Here is a 16,866-nt window from a genome sequence, read left to right on the forward strand (position 1 = left end):
GCCTGCCAGCACCCAGCTAGCAGACCCTGCACCTGGCACGGCACAGAGCCACCCATCCGATGCCCCCCAGCCCACCCCCCCTTGCCGGGACCAGGCTGGCGGCTCCCGGGAGCTTGCCCTGGACCGCAAGAGGCGGCCACCTTCCTGGGCTAGTGCGGACATCGTGGACCTCATCCACGATCTCTGCACTAGGCACAGGAAAGTGGCCGGCTAGGGCAGGAGAGCTGCCAGCCTGGCCACCCAGGACCAGGTGTGCATGAAAATCAAGGGGGTCCACTAAGACCCCAGACCCTGAGCCCTGAGCTTACAATGGCCGTCCTGGGTCAGACCAAAGGTCCATCTAGCCCAGTAGCCTGTCTTCCGACAGCGGCCAACCCTAGGGACCCTGGAGGGGATGGACCGAAGACAGTGACCAAGCCATTTGTCTCGTGCCATCCCTCTCCAGCCTTCCACAAACTTTGGGCAGGGACACCACTCCTACCCCCTGGCTAAGACTACTCCATGGACCCATCCTCCATCACTTTATCTCACTTCCCTTTCAACTCTGTTCTAGTTGTAGCCTTCACAGCCTCCTGCAGCAAGGAGTTCCACAGGTTAACTAATTGCTTTGGGAAGAACAACTTTCTCTTACTAGTTTGAAGCCTGCTACCCATTCCTTTCCTTTGGTGTCCTCTAGTCCTTCTTTATGGGAACTCATGAAGAACTTTTCTGAATGCACCCTCTCCAACCAACCCCTGCTTTTAGAGACCTCTATCCTGTCCCCCCTCCGTCTCCTCTTTTCTAAGCTGAACAGTCCCAGTCTCTGTAGCCTTTCTTCATCTGGGACCTGTTCCCAACCCCTGATCATGTTAGTTGCCCTCCCTTCTCCCAGCCTTTCTCTTCCCCTCTCCCACCTCCTTTTCCCAGTCTCCCCTAGTTTTTTTCAATAAAGACAGAGTCAATGTTGGAAGAAACGTTATCTTTATTTTGTACATCAATAAGAAGGGGGGCTAGGGAAGGGTAAGTGGAAGGAGGTGAGGGAGGAATGGGGTACGAGCCCCCGATGGGGAGGACTGGGCTGGCTCTGCGGGCTTCTGGGGGTGGAAGCTCTCCTGCAGCCCCCCAATTACTCCCTTTCCCCAGATGGCAGCCTGCGGCAAGTGCAGCCGGGCTGATGGCCGAGTGGTGTGATGTGCCCAGTGTGGGCACTCAGGGCACTCCAAGCCAGAACTTCTTTGCAAGCGGGGCACCCCTTAGAACTGTGTGTCCGGGGTGGGGGTCGGGACCCTTTAAGCGCAGCCCTCGGCTAGCCTGAGACAGCATCTCCATGCTCTAAGTCCTCCTTTTATGCCCTGCCGGCACTGCTTCCGGCCATCCTTAAGCCCTGTTCAGAGTCCACTCAATGTGGACTTCCTAGTTCGAACTAGCAAAACTCTAGTTCGAACTAGTTTTTAGTTCTAGATGCGTTAGTTCGAACTAGCTTAGTTCGAATTAACTAATTCGAACTAAGTTAGTTCGAACTAGCGCTGTAGTGTAGACGTACCCCCAGTGTTTAACCAGCCTGGCAGGAAGTTTTTCCTAACGTCCAACCTCAACCTCCCTTGCTGCAGTTTAAGCCCCTTGCTTCTTGTCCTATCCCCAGAGGCCAAGGGGAACAATTTTTCTCCTTCCTCCTTGTAGCACCCTGTAGCCCGCGGGGGTGCACCCTGGGGGAAGAGGGGTGTCCCCCTCGGGGTCAGTGGCTGGCCACTCCAACCCATTACACGCGGTCTAAGTCTGAGCCCCGGTTCAGAGCCAGGTTGCCGCAGTAGAAGTTTATGGCCCAGCCCTAGCGCAGGGTGGGCTTGCAGCAGTAATCAGTTCGTAGCCAAGTCCTAGTGCAGGACAGGGCTGCAGTAATCAAGCAGTTTATGGCCCAGCCCTAGCGCAGGGAAGGGCTGCAACAGTAGGTAGTTTGTAGCCCAGTCCTGGTGCAGCCCTGCCCGGCAGTGATCAAGCGCTTTAGAACCAATTCCCCACAGGTAAACACAAGCAGACAGACCAGCGTTTCTCAAACTGTGTTCCGTGGCACACCGGTGTGCCGTCAGGCAGTCGGAGGTGCGCCACGGAGAACAACAGAGTTCAAAATGACCGCCCTTAAAGGGCAAGCGACCTTTTTTTTTCCCCCTCAACAAAAAATCCTTAGGGGAACACTTCAATCTTCCTGGACACACAATTGCAGATCTAAAAGTAGCCATCCTGCAGCAAAAAAACTTCAGGACCAGACTTCAAAGAGAAACTGCTGAGCTACAGTTCATCTTTAAGTTTGACACAATCAACTCTGGATTAAACAAAGACTGTGAATGGCTCGCTAACTACAAAAGCAGCTTCTGTTCCCTTCGAATTCACACCTCCAGATCAGCTGCTAGAAGTGGGCCTCATCCTCCTTGATTGGATCACCTCATCATCTCCAGCCTGATCCTGGCCTGCATATTTATTCCTGCCTCTGGAAATTTCCACTACATGCATCTGACGAAGTGGGTCTTTGCCCACGAAAGCTTATGCTCCTACACTTCAGTTAGTCTATAAGGTGCCACAGGACTCCTTGTCGTTTTTTTAAAAAATCCTTGTTGTTCCTTATAAAAAAAAAGTATTGTTTGGTGTTCCTCCGTCTTAAAAAGTTTAAGAAACACAGAGAGAGACTCTCTCCTTGTTCAGGAGTGGTTCAGGCACCCTGCCTGTGGTAGCGGGGAGGGAGGAGGGGGCGGGAGACTGCCACCTGATTAGTGGGTGGCAGGGGGGACGCAGGCCGTCCCTACACCACCACGTCCCAGCCCAGGGCCCTACACCAGCTGACTTGGCTACTGGGTCAGCGGGGATCCGTGCCCAAAATGGACTGACCTTTTGTTGCTGGGCCAGCAGGGGTCCGTACCGCAGCCCGTTGATCCTCTGCCAGACCAAGGTCGGTTATCCCTGGGCCGGTTCCATTTCTCCCCCGTCGGGTTGTACCTGGCTCCGGGGCAGGTCCTCTGGGCAGCGAGTGTTGGAATGCTCCAGCCAGATAAGCAGACCCTCCAGATAGTCCTCCAGCAGCGGGCCTGGCAGCTCAAGCCAGTCATCAGCTTCCTCTGGCTCTGGTTCCTCACTGCGTTGGACTGGGGAGGCTTCTGGCTCCCTTGCTAGCTGGGCCCTGACTGGCCTTTTGGGCAGGCCTTTTATATCCCTGGCCCCGCCCCCTGGCTTCCTCCCATATGAGTCATTAGAGTCCGGTGCTGCCCACCAAGGTTCAGGGAGGGACATTTCCCGCTCAGGGTCAGTGGCTGACCATGGAGTTCTACCATGTGTTCTGGGCCATCCTCGGCCCAGGCCTCATCGCTGCCTGGGCTGAGTCCTTGCAGAGCGGGGTCCTCCCTCTGTCATGCAGGTGAGCCGTGCTCACCTTGCCACTGAAGAAGGAGGACCTCCGCGACCTTCACAACTGGCATGTACAGCTAGTTCGGATTAGGAAGCCTAATCCGAACTAGCTACTCCATGCCGTGTGTAGCCGTGCGGCACGGGGTTCGAACTGCTGGCATTTAAAAATGGCGCCGGCCGGCTTTATGCAAATGAAGCCCGGGAAATTCAAATCCCGGGCTTCATTTGCAAGTGCGGATGACTGCATTACCCCCCTAGTTCGAACTAGCAGGGTAGTGTAGACATACCCTATGATAATCTGTACTTGGTCCGGGATCTCTTGGAGCTCGGGTGTAGGGATGACTTGCCATTCTCCCTCCTATCCCAGGACCAGGAGAAGGCGTTCGACAGGGTGGACCACTGGTATCTCCTGGGCACTCTGCAGGCCTTCGGCTTCGGGGCCCCTTTTGTGGGTTTTCTCTGGGTGCTGTACGTCCTTGTGGAGTGTTTTATAAGGCTCAACTGGACCCTGACTGATCCAGTCAGCTTTGGGTGGGGAGTATGCAGGGCCGGATGGAGGCATGGGCTAGCCTGGCAGCTGCCCAGAGCGCCAACCAATGGGGGGCTCCTGATGGCAGCTGTAAGGGGCACACGGCATCCCTTACAGCTGCCATCAGGCACTGCGTGCCCGGCTCCCGCAGTTCCGGCTAGCAGCGCCCTTCCCGCCACGGCCAGCAGCGGTAGCCGGGCCAGGCTGGGCAACACATGCGCTGTGCGCCCCGGGGGCGGTCCCCAGGCTGCACGCCAGCAGCTGTGGCCAGCCCGCTCATGCGCCGTGTGCCCCAGGGGAAGTCCTGCGCATGCACTGTGCACCCTGGGGGCGGCGCCACACGCCCGGGCCCGGGGCCCCAAAAGGGCTCGGGTCAGCCCTGGGAGGACGTCAGGGGTGTCCACTGTCGGGCCAGCTGTATGCTCTGGCGATCGGGCCCTTCCTCTGTCTCCTCCAGTGGAGGTTGATGGGGTTGGTGCTCCGAGAGCTAGGGGTGCGGCTGGTCCTTTCAGAGTATGCTGATAACGTACTCCTTGTGGTCCAGGACCCGAGCGACTTGGTGCAGGTGGAGGCCTGCCAAGCAGTCTACTTGGCGGCCTCCTCCGCCCAGGTCATCTGGGTTAAGAGCTCTAGCCTGGTGGTCAGGAACGGGTGGCAGGCAGGGTCCGTCCCACCTGTGCTTCAGGTCATCAGGTGGAGCTCTATCCTCTGTTCTATCTGGGTGTTTTTTTATCCACCATGCATCCTTCTCCCCCGGAGAACTGGCAGTGTTTGGAGGCCAGGGTGAGTGAGCAGCTGCGGAGATGGACAGGTCTTCTCCAGTGTCTCTCCCTGTGGGGGAGGGCACTGGTGCTGAATCAATTAGTCCTGTCCATGCTCTGGCACCAGCTCAACACCCTGAGCCCGGCCTGGGAGGTCCTGGCCAGACTCCAGAGCATAGTCCTGGAGTTCTTCTGGCCAGGAATGCACTTGGTGTCTGCAGAGGTCTTGTGGAGGGGGAGGGAGGGGTCAGGGCCTGGTCTGCATGCTCAGCTAGGTCCAGACCTTCCACCTCCAAGCCCTGTAGGGACTCCTCTCTAGTGCAGGTACTCCGGCGTGGAGCCTTTTGGTGCACACCTTCCTCCGCCGCCTCTGAGGGCTCCGATACGACCGGCAGCTCTTTTTCCTCCACCCGAGGGGTCTTCCAAGAGACCTCTCAGAGCTGCTGAAATTCTACCAGGACCTCCTCCAGACTCGGAAGCTGTTCTCAGCGACCAGGTCTGGCCACCAAGGGAGCAGACCTCCTCGCGGAGCCCCTGCTCCACAATCCAGCCTTGTGCGTGCAGGTGGCGGAGTCTCCTCGGTGCGCCGGAGACTGATCCTGGCAGAAACAAGGTCAGAGACCTCCTGGACTACGACGGGGGGACTGGGTGGATCCCCAAGCGCTCACTCTGTGCATGCGGCTCTCCATCTCTCTGGCTATGTCTAGACTGCAGGCTTCTTTCGAAAGAGGCTCTTTCGAAAGCATCTTTCGAAAGAGCCTCTTTCGAAAGATCGCGTCTAGACTGCAGGCGGATCTTTCGAAAGAGCAATCCGCTTTTTCGAAAGAGAGCACCCAGCGAGTCTGGATGCTCTCTTTCGAGGAAGCCCTATTTACATTGAAGAACGCCTTCTTTCGAAAGAGGAACTTTCGAAAGAAGGCGTTCTTCCTCGTGAAACGAGGTTTACCGCCATCGAAAGAAAAGCCGCGTTCTTTCGAAATTATTTCGAAAGAACGCGACTTGAGTCTGGACGCAGGGGAAGTTTTTTCGGAAAAAGGCTACTTTTCCCGAAAAAACCCCTGAGTCTGGACACAGCCCCTGTGACGTAGTAGAGGTGCTGTCTGTTCTGTAACCCAGTGTCCCCACCTGGCTGCGCTGTGATGTGATTCCCACTGACTCACCCACATGTGTATTGGCTCAGACACTTAATCCCAGCCTGAGCAGTTAAGGCACGTCCCAGAGGGAGAGACAAAGGAAGGGAGGCAGAGATGGCCACCTGGCTGGGGGACAGGGCCTAGGACCTGGGCAGTCAGAGTACGGGGAACCATGGAGGAAGGAGACTAAAAACCAGTATAGGGGCCTGTGAACCCCTTTCCCTCAAGGGAACTCGGGTTGTTGGCCTACCCTATGCCTACTTCAAGCCTACTCTGTGCTGTATCTTGGAGAAGCGACAAACCCATTTTTACTCTGCCCGTCTGGCTGCGGACGGGGGTGCAAGGTCAGGGGGCTCCCTGATGCACCGTCACACCCCCGAACCCTCCTGCGCATACTCCAGGAGGTGAAGGCGGCTTTGTCACAGCCCACTCTCAATTTCCTGCAGTGAGCCCTGCAAGAGGGGACTCCCCACGCCCCACTCACTGCAAGCCCTCTGGCTCTTTTACTTGGGCCCCTGTTCCAGGGGCGCCCCCCGCTTCCCGATCTGTGGACCCCCGACTGGCTGCCAGTTCTGCAGCCAGTCTGTTTCCAAACTGTGCCTAGGGCCCATCTGTACACGCGTGTGCTCCATACAATACATTTCCTCACCCTTATGTCCCGCCCCGACACTAAGTGGCAGGACTAGCTACGACCAGTTGAGGCTGGGAACCCCAATGGGCCAGCGTGTATCCCACAACATCAGTTGGCGGCTCCTTCATGGAGCCATGAGCAAGGGCGTGTACCTGGCACAGTTCACCCCTATCCCAGACATCTGTCCTTTCTGCGGCGTGAGGGAGAACCTGGCGCACGCATATCTAGAATGCGCCAGGTTGCAGCTCCTGTTCCGGCTCCTCCAGAACCTCTTCTTGAGATTCTGGCTGCACTTTTCCCCCCGACCTTTTTATTTTTGCACCCCCCATCCGTGGCTCCACAAAGTCACAAGACCTCCCCGCCAACTTCGTCCTGGCCCTGGCGAAAGCCGCTATCTACAATACCAGGAGGAGGATGCTGGATAAAGGGGTTCTCTGCGCCTGTGGGGCCTACAGCCGTTCCTCCCTAGTGTCACGTGTCCGGGCAGAGTTCCTCTGGGCAGCATCCCCTAGCTCCATTGACAGCTTTGAGGAGCAGTGGGTGCGGTCTGGGGTTCTCTGCTCGGTGTCCCCATCCGGCTCTCATTTTAAACCTTCGATCCACGCCCCTCGACCCTGTTTTGTCATTATTTGACCCCCGACATTAGTTGAGCCCTGGGTCCAATCGTTCTTCCTGCAAGGCTTGGGGGAGGGGCTTTGAGAAGTGGGGGGGCTGACGCCTGCCCTCTCCGAGGGTCTGAAATAGGAACCCATTACGCACCCTTTTAAAGACACCTCCAGTTCCAGTGTCAATGGACTCTCAGGGTGTGTCTAGACTACATGCCTCCATCGACGGAGGCATGTAGATTAGCCAGATCGGCAGAGGGAAATGAAGCCACAATTAAAATAATCGTGGCTTCATTTAAATTTAAATGGCTGCCCTGCTCTGCCGATCAGCTGTTTGTCGGCAGATCGGGGCAGTCTGGACGCGCCGCGTCGACAAAGAAGCCTTTCTTGATCGGCACAGGTAAACCTGGTTTCATGAGGTATACCTGTGCCGATCAAGAAAGGCTTCTTTGTCGACGCGGCGCGTCCAGACTGCCCCGATCTGCCGACAAACAGCTGATCGGCAGAGCGGGGCAGCCATTTAAATTTAAATGAAGCCACGATTATTTTAATCGCGGCTTCATTTCCCTCTGCCGATCTGGCTAATCTACATGCCTCCGTCGACGGAGGCATGTAGTTTAGACGTACCCTTAGTCTCATCCCTGTAGACACCGGGGCTTTCATAAACCCAGGCAACTCCGGTCCTTTCTCTCATCTGCCTGCCTGTCTCTCCTAGGACCTCATGCTCACAGCCTCCAAACGCTGCCTGTTCTTGGCCAGTCCCTTCTTGCCCCCGCTCCAGCATTATGGTCTTTTGCTGTTTTCACAACACCCAAGCGGGTGCTGCGTGCTTTGCAGAACAGATGGAAAACAAAGTCCCTGTCCCAAAAGTGTGTCAACTGGACACTGGACAATGTGGAAGGAGGGGAGGCTCCGGACCCCTCAGAAGGGGGCAGGGCCTCTGGCAGAAGGGGCGGGGCCTCTGGCAGAAGGGGCGGGGCCTACAAGCAGCTAGCCTTCAGTGCTGTCCGGGCCATACTGCACCTCTCCCCACACTGCCTAGACCCCATTATGCAGGGCTCCAGCAGCGATTTACAGGGCCTAGATTTCCAGCCACCGCTGCTGTCGAGGTAGCAGCAGAGGCAGCCCAAAGTCCTGACCTTTTTAGATTGCTGGGCCCCAGGACAATTGCCCTTCTGCCTGCCCTGCCCCCTGTTGGCAGCCCTGGTCAACTCATTAATGGAGTGATGATTCCCCTCTCCCCGAAGTAACAAACCTCCAGGAAGGCCCAAAAGATCGTGGGATAATTGAATTCGTGGTTGCTCCGTCACTCTTTTCTAACGACAGTATCATATCGCCAGAGAGCTTGTCTGATCAGCCGGGAGGCATTTAACAAACAGTCGTAAAACCCTTGTTCATACCAGCGAGCGCCTCTGGAATCCATTTCTGTTGAACCTGGGTGTAACAGGCAAGAGACGGGGCCGAATTCGGAGGCAAGGCATTGTGAGGGACTGTAACGGAGCCAGGCCTGGTGCCAAATACACCCCCCAGGAACCCACAGGGAGTACATTGAATCTATTCCAGAGACTGACCATCTTTTCTGGGACTGTTTCGCTGGATCCCTTCGACATTGCTCTGGCTGCACCATTGCCAAGTCCTAATGTAGACGTCCTAGAACTAGTTTGAGCCACACTGTGACCAGCAGAGAGGTGCAACAAGGAAATTGTTCAATAGTAAACTGATGCAACTACACCGGTAACACTTTTCCAACACAGCCGCTTTCACACTCACATTCATACCCCCCCTCCCCAAAGCTGGTCACCTCTGAATTTGGCTCCGTAGGGTAAGAAGAAAGGGCTGCAGCAGGAGAAGAAACGAAGGGAAGGATTCCAGAAGGGGTGACAAAGTCCTGGTGTAACTTACACCTTTATCTATCATCCAGCTGCACAGCATGTAAATGGATGGGCAGATACCCAGCCCATAGACATACCAGGAAGTTAGCAAGTTGAAGTTTTGTCTACATGTTCTGGTTTAATTCCTTTCATTCTGATTTAATACCCGATAAGATTAGTTGACCTGGAGTAAAACCCCCTATTTCAGATGCAAACTGGTTTCTAATAGATTGAAGCTAGAGCAAAAGAAAAGTGTCCACATGGGGGGAGGAGGGGAGACAGGGTGTATAACTAACACTGGTTTTGACTCACACCTTCTGTTCAACCAGTGAAATGTTAGTGGCCACAAGCGAGCTTAGCCTGTAGCTGCATAGATCTCAGCTCTGCATTGGTTCCCCTACAGCTCAAGTCTCTGATGCTCAAGGAAGTACGTGTCCGAAGTTCACGTAGGAGAGAGGCAAAATAGACTGATGGGAGCAGATTTTTAGCAGATACACACTGCCATCGCTATGACAAATCGGACAGTCTCTATGACAAAGGATTAACGGACACGAGCCAGACATCAGAAATGGTCACACACACAAACCTGCAGGGGAACATCTTAACCTGCCTGGGTGCTCTGCCGTGGCTTTAAAAGGAGCCATCCTTCTACAGAGGAATTTCACCAGCCAACTAGAAAGAGAGACTGCAGAATTGGAATTCATCTACAAATCTGACACTGTTTTCCTGGGCTTAAACAAAGCCATTAATAGACGTCGCGTTATACAGCCAGTCTCCCTTGCCTCTAACAACTGCATTTTCACATCTAAAGTGAAGAATGGCTTCCAGCCCACTTAATTAACCTCATTAGCACCAGTCCTACAGTCTTCTCCTCTCCCAACCCCGCATTATAAATATCTTGGTTTCTGTTATTTCCATTCCAGCTCATCTGATGAAGTGGGTTTTACCCTCAAAAGCTCATGACCCTCTATACTTTGGTTAGTCTCTAAGGTACCACAGGCCTACTCCTCGGTTTTTATAGCTATGACCATTCACACCAGCTGCGAGCCTGCCTCACTGTGTGATTCTAACACTTTGTACAGACCTAGGCACCGGTGCTGTAGTCTTTGGCCGTGCAGAACTCTCACGTGGGAAATTAGACTGAGGGAGGATTGGGCCCTTAGGCCAAAAGTTCCTTCCACACACCTCACGGACCTGGGATTTGAACATCCAGACTCAGATCCCTCTATCTCATAAACCCAAAGGAATCCTGGGATCCAAATCTCCCATCTCACCCCTCTCCCTGAATACCAGTGTCCTTTCACTGCAGAATCACCCACAATTTTCCCACACAGTCCGTGTTTATGGGAAGAGACGCGCACACATGCAACAAGGAAGCAATGGGTAGCTATTGGGTAACGCTGCCCAGCGACTCCCAGTTTCGACATTGCCAACTTCAAGCATGCAAACAACTCAGGAGGTGGCTCCAAGCAATGAACTGGACCTAAAAATTCTGTGCTGCACAGTAAAACCGCTTGGATTCCTGTCTGGAGTTTGGGCCTGCGTTTTCATGCTTTTCTTCAGGCAAAAATGTAGCTTTGCTTTAAAGGAAAGCTGAAATTCTGCCATCATGGGACTCAGGGAGCTTTCAGAAAAAACCTCAAATATTGGGGAAAAAGAAATCACAAGAGTTGGCAGCACTGGCTTTGTGTGGACTGCCCCAAATGACACCAATGTCTGCTCCCGAAACTCTCCTTTGCTCACTGATGTGTTACTTAACCCACTCCCAACCGGCCCACAAAATCAGGGTAAACCTACAAAACCTGCAGCTGAAACTCAGCCACTGGAAGGAAGGGGCCGGATTCGGATCCCGATCTGGATCCCACCCACACTGGTGTAAATCACTGAAACCAACCTGAGGGGGAAACTGGCTCAAACCAGGAAGGTGCATACTTGAAGCTGGCCCAATTCGGATCTCACTGGCCCCTTTTGCGGACTCCACCAGCTCCCCCTTGGGTAAGCCACAGCCGCCTCTGAATCTGGTCCAAGCCTTTAGCCCTCTAATTGCCTAATTAAGAACAAACAATCCCCATTCGGGGCGCTGGCCCTGTGCGTACGGGAGGTCGCACACCCGCGCCCGTGCATCCATAAAGGCAGACTCCGGCGGGACAGGCAGGGTTTTGATTCCCATGAAAAAGCCCCTTTCATTGGGCCGGAGTCTCTCCCTTCCAGAGCCTCACGCGCCGTCCCTTAGCACGGTGGCTCTGCCGCGGGGAACCCGGCGGGCTCCCAGACAGTCCGGCCCGGGGAGCGCGCGGGGTTCTCTCTAGCCCGCACCCCGGGTGCCAGGTCAGCAGTTCGAGCCCCGCAGCAGGTGAGTGTGTCGCTTTCCCGGGGTGGGGGGAGGCGTTCAGCCAGGCACCCGCCGGCCCGGGAGCAAGCCGGGCTCCCTGCCTGCCTGCCTGCCTGCGGGGGACTTTTGCACTGAAAAAAGCCGAGTCCTGGAGTGGCCCCGCGCTGGGCGAGCTGATGCATTGCCCCTGCTGGGCTGACCCCCCCCCCCAGCAACAGGGCAGCCGCGATCAGTCCCCGGAGGGCCGGGCTGCTCCCCGCCGGTCCAGGGGACAAGGAAGGAGGGGGGGACCCGGCAGCTGAGCGGGGGGAGAGACCCCCCCAGGGGAACACTCCCTTGAGCGCCGAGGTAATGGACAAGCGCCGCGGGAACTAGGGGGGGGTGGCGGGGTCCCCCCCATCTCCAAGCGCCCCTGCTCGGAGGAGCCCTGGAGCGACGCAGCCCCCAGAGACCGACCGCGCGTCCCCCGCAAACTTGAGCCTCCCCGGCCTGACAGCTGTTGGGGGGGCGCAGCCCGCCCGCTCCCCCTCCACCGGCCGGGCCCCCCCCCCCCCCGCAGGGCAGCGGAGCCCCGAGCAGCCCCGCCGGGCTGGCAGGAAGCGACTTGCCCCGGAGAGCAAAGTGGGGGGTGCGGCCTCCCCCCCCCCGGACCCGCCACTCACCACTGGGACATGCTGGGGCTGGGGCGCTGCAGCCGGTCCCCAGCCCGCCTGCCTGGTCCTGAGGCTGCCGCGCTCTGCACACAGAGCCCTCTATGGGCTGGCACAGGCCTCCTCCCCCTCCGGCTTCCCGCGGGGCGGGGGGGCTGGCAACAGGTAGGGTTAACCCCTCAGCTGCTGGGCTGCCGCAGGGAGCCACCTGGCCCTGCCGAGCAAGGACTGGGGCACCCTGGGCCACCCAGCACTGGGACTGAGTCCCCCGATCCCCATTGGGTCTGCCAGCCTGCCCTAAGTGGGTCACCCCCTGGGAGGGTCTTCCCGTGCCACATGCCCGACACGGCGGCCCTAGGCGAGCTGCCAGCAATTAGTGCCGTAGGCGAACCAGGGAATCGGCGCCCCCACCTCCAAACCCCTCAACGATATGGCACCACCATTGGGTGCCCCATTTCACTTGGCACTGGCCTACGTGGACGGGCACCCCTGGGCCCAGATAATTCTCCCACCAGCCCAGCGCTGTCTACACTAGGGCTTAACTATGTCTCAGGGCAGGGAGGGGAATGAATTTTCCACATCCCTGAGTGACTTCTTTGGGTCAGCCCAACTTTCTAGTGTACCCCAGCCCTCAGAGAGGGGGTGCAGAAAGAGCAGGCCAGACTTCCACCTGGACCCCTCTATAGGTCCTCACATCCAGACGGAGTCCTCAATGACACCCGGGCTACGGGCTGGCGTGATAGCAGCTTTGTCTATAGATCCTACAATATTATACACTCGCTTAACATCTTCCCAGGGGGCCCAGTTTCCGCAGTGGCCACTGCCTCAGAAACAGGTTCAGCAGGCAGATGACTAGCATGCTGCCAAACCAGCCATATGCTTTCCACCTTTGGGAACATGGTCTAATCCGGCGGCCTCTAAAATCACCTTCCCACAAACAGCAGAGATGTACTTAAACCTACTCCGCAATCCAACATTGCTCTCTCTCTGAGCCAAGATCCGACTGCCAAACACAAGAGAATTTGGGAGGAGATGGCTGAAATCTCAGCAGAGCTCGGGGTCCCAGTTTTGTGACTGGTGCCTATCTCTGGCTATATTAAATTCCATGCAAATAAGTGCAAATTAAAGTATATTGGAGGGAAAAAACTAGCTATTCCTACACAATCATGGGTTCTAAATTAGCTCCCCAAAAAAGAGATTTTGGAGACATTAGGGAGAGCTCTCTAAAAATTCCTGCTCAATACACAGCAGTGGTCAAAAAGGGTAAATGTTAGGAAAAGGATAGAAAATAAGATTGAAAATATAATGCCACTATGTAAATCAGTCCATGGGGTGCCCCTCACCTTGAGTACTGAATGTAGATCTGACCATCCTGTCTCAAAAAAAATGTCTTAGAAATGGAAAAGGTACAGAAATGGGCAAGAACATTGATTTTGGATTTGGAACAGCTTCCCTATGAGGAAAGATTAAAAAAAAAACTGACCTGTTCTGCTTAGAAGAGAGACAACTAAGAGGAGATATGATGGAGGTCTATAAAAGCATGAGAAGTGTGGGGGAAAAAGTGAATAGTGAAGTGTTGTTTACCCTTTCACACAATACAAAACCCATCTGATGAAATTAGGATTATTACAAACAAGAGGACGTGCCTTTTCACACATGCTGCCCAACTAACCTGTGGAACTCCTTGCCATGGGATGTTGTGATGACCAAAGTCTAACTGAAAGTTATTGGAGGGTAGTTCCATCAATGGCTATTAGCCAGATGGTTAGGGACACATTATGCTTTGAGGAACCCTAAAACCCTGGCTTCTAGAAGCTCAGAGGGACAGATGAACCTGGATCTTCCCCAGCTGGGGGACATTGCCCTCTCCCCCAGCTGTGCTTGCTGGAGCTGCAAAGGCCGTGGAGAGGCGCTTCTCACCTGGCCCCAAGCTGCTGCGGTGAGAGAGGGCTGGTATTGTCCTCGCTCCTTGGGCAGCATGCAAACTGAACTCTCCTCTCCAGCCCCACCCCAGAGCAGGCCTTTCAATGACGCCTGGACAGTTTCCTTTTTCTTTTCCAAAACACAAAAACCAATTAAGGACCCGAGCACCACTGGGCAAACCTAGTTCTCTATCAGAGGAACAATCTATTAGTGCTTTTTCTTCCCAGGATGTTCAGCATCTCAGCTATGGAGGGGCTCCACCCACTGACAGGCTCAGAATGCCGCTAGCATAGCTGTCTTAGCTCCACTAGCATTTCTCCAGCTAACATTGCTCACTAGCGTGCAACCGCTTGTGAGACTAAGTGTTCGCTAGCATAGCTATGGCTATTATGTACGTTCCCTCTGTGTTTGGATAGGTAATCTAGCTGATCTCTATATAATCTCCCACAAGGAAACGGTCTCCCAGTGAAATGAAAGCCCGAGTGCTGGCAAAGTTTCAGCCAGCAATTCAGGTAATAAGCAAATATGTGACCATGAAACTGACGCAGTTCCTTTCCCAGCTCTTTCTTATGTGATCGTTTAATGAACCGAGCCCCTCGGTAATGAATAAACAATGGATGTGATCAGGTAATAGTCATAACCTGCGCATTGCTGTAACGCCGCATGGGAAAGAGGGGCTAAGACTTCTACTACACACATAAGTGGGTGTAAGTGTGTTGCTCCCGGATGCGGATCTCCACACCCCAAGCAAATGATGTAGTGGTGGGGCAGTACGTACTGCTCATGACAACATGCTTCTGAGACTTTATCATAACTAAGTTGTTTAGTTTGGAAAAAAGAAGATTAAGGGGGGACATGGTAGCGGTTTTCAAATATCTAAAAGGGTGTCACAAGGAGGAAGGAGAAAATTTGTTCCTCTTGGTTTCTGAGGACAGGACAAGGAGTAATGGGCTTAAAGTGCAGCAGGGGAGGTTTAGATTGGACATTAGGAAAAAATTCCTAACTGTCAGGGTGGTCAAATATTGGAATAAATTGCCAAGGGAGGTGGTGGAATCTCCCTCTCTGGAGATATTTAAGAACAGGTTAGATAGACATCTGTCAGGGATGGTGTAGACGGAGCTTGGTCCTGCCTTGAGGGCGGGGGGCTGGACTCGATGACCTCTCGAGGTCCCTTCCAGTCCTATAATTCTATGATTCTATGAGAGATGCTTTATGCAAGAGAGCCGGCGTAGCGCACCCATGGAAAGGGGGTGAGTCTCTGAATGCGATTAGCTCATGCAGATGTCTGGCTCAGTTCTGTAGCTGGAGTTTGGAATATCGACCTGTGCATCTATAATTTCATAATGGCTGGTGGGTCCCTCCCCATGCTGACAGGGCCATGCTTGAGGGCCTATCAGCAAGAAACAACGACTTGTAAAAGAGCTTAGCCTTCCTGTGGACTGTGGGTCTGCCTGTGAAGAAAAGACCCTGTCCCCTGGTCCTGGAACCCATCGTGAACGCTGTACTTTTCCATGAGAAGCTGGGGAGGGAGGTAGGGTGACCCTCGTTCCCTCTGCTGATTATGGGACACCCGGTACAATCACTCGTATTCAAGCGAGTTCAGTGGCAATCAGCCAGAACGGTTCAGTACAAACCTTCACATTAATATCAAGTTGTCTGAGCCCCTCCTCAGAAGGTAAATATAAAGACTCCAGTTCGGCCTTATTTCTCATCTTTCAGGCTGACAGAAGAACAGCCAGACTGGGGCAGACTAAAGGTCCCCCTAGCCCAGCGTCCCGTCCGTTGACAGTGGCCAATGCCAGATGCCCCAGAGGGAATGAACAGACCAAGGAACCCTCGTGATCCCTCTCCTGTCGCCTGTTTCCAGTCACAACGTCCAGACCCGTTTCTTGTCCTATCCTCAGAGGCCAAGGAGAACGAGGGGATGGAGGTAGGGGGAGGTATGACTTGGCCCTTGTCTTTGCAGAGGCCATCTCTTCCCCCTTTCCAGCCCCCCTCCCCCATGGCTAGAAGCAGCTTGTCCCTTCCTGCCCGTAGAAAAGTAGCTCTCACCTCCAAGCTGCTGCTGAGCCCTGATCTAACCCAGCCAGCTCCTGTCCCTGGCTACAGCGCAGGCAAGAAGGGGTTAATCCCTAGGGATGCCTTGTGCACCAGGGCCCAGGGAGCCTGCTGCAGGGGCTCCAGCCAACAGAAGCTGCTCAGCAGGGGAGGGTACGGAGAGGACAGAGCAGCCCCCTCCCCTCCGCACTGCCTGGGGGCAGGATCTAGGGCAGGGGGTGGTGTGGCAGGGGAAGAAGTGGGGGTCAGGGTTGCTGCTGTGAAGGCTGCAGGGCTGGGGCACAGACTGGCTGGGAACAGCTCCCTCCCCACCACTGCAGAGCCTCGCTGAGGGGCAGAGAAGTGTCTGTGCGGGGCTTTGACACACGCAGGACTCGGCTCCTCCTGGCCAGCGCCTCAGGCCAGTGGATTTGAGCTTTTCCTGGTGCCAGCCCAGCCAGCAGCAGCGGGGGGAGGAAGGAGCCGGCCAGCCAGGCTGTTGGGGAGCTGAGTGACCGGACCAGGGCTGGGTCTCTGCACAGGCAGCAGGATGCCCCCTGCCGGGGGGAGGGGCAGCAGGGCTGAGGGGGTGAAGGGGCAGAGCGGGGAGAGGGGCCCGTGGGAGCAGAGGCAACACGTAACCAGCCACCCCCTGCCCACACTCCTCAGCCACGGCAGCAGGCAGCCAGTGAGGGCTGCCAATGTCTGGGGAGAGGGGGGCAGGCCAAGAGGAGGCATCACCGCAGGGACTGCACTGATGGGCCAGCAGGGGGAGCAGCTGGTCCCACGTGCTGCAGCTTTGCCCGACCACAAGCCATGCGCACCCACCCCATCCTCAGCCACTGGGCCCTCCCCCACTCATCACTGGTGGGCGGGTGGCTGGCGAGCAAGGATCCAGGCAGCAGCAGGACTCACCAGTACCCGGCTGTCCCCATGAGAGCTGCCTCTTGGCTCCAAGCGTCCACCCAGCTCCACAGTCCCCGCATGTTCCTCGCGCCGCTCCCAGCTGCCGGCAGGCCCCC

At 55.5% G+C, this 16,866-nt stretch overlaps 1 protein-coding gene across 4 annotated transcripts in view; it reads right to left on the bottom strand.

Annotated features, from left to right (window-relative positions):
• B3GNT7 (UDP-GlcNAc:betaGal beta-1,3-N-acetylglucosaminyltransferase 7) overlaps positions 1-12,047 on the bottom strand; it is a 34,037-nt gene extending 21,990 nt beyond the window's left edge. Inside the window, exon 1 of one of the 4 annotated variants that reach the window (XM_025189556.2) lies at positions 2,860-3,501. In XM_025189556.2, coding sequence (XP_025045341.2) covers positions 2,860-3,077 — 218 coding nt within the window. In that variant the 5' untranslated portion in view covers positions 3,078-3,501. Of the gene's footprint in view, positions 1-2,859; positions 3,502-10,796; positions 11,658-11,896 lie in introns of those variants that run through there. The other 3 variants (XM_075938159.1, XM_025189566.2, XM_075938158.1) reach the window with 3 other exon arrangements.
• Positions 12,048-16,866: the final 4,819 nt, after the last annotated feature.

The sequence above is a fragment of the Pelodiscus sinensis genome, chromosome 10 (genome assembly GCF_049634645.1).
Source record: "Pelodiscus sinensis isolate JC-2024 chromosome 10, ASM4963464v1, whole genome shotgun sequence".
NCBI classification, from domain to species: domain Eukaryota; kingdom Metazoa; phylum Chordata; order Testudines; family Trionychidae; genus Pelodiscus; species Pelodiscus sinensis.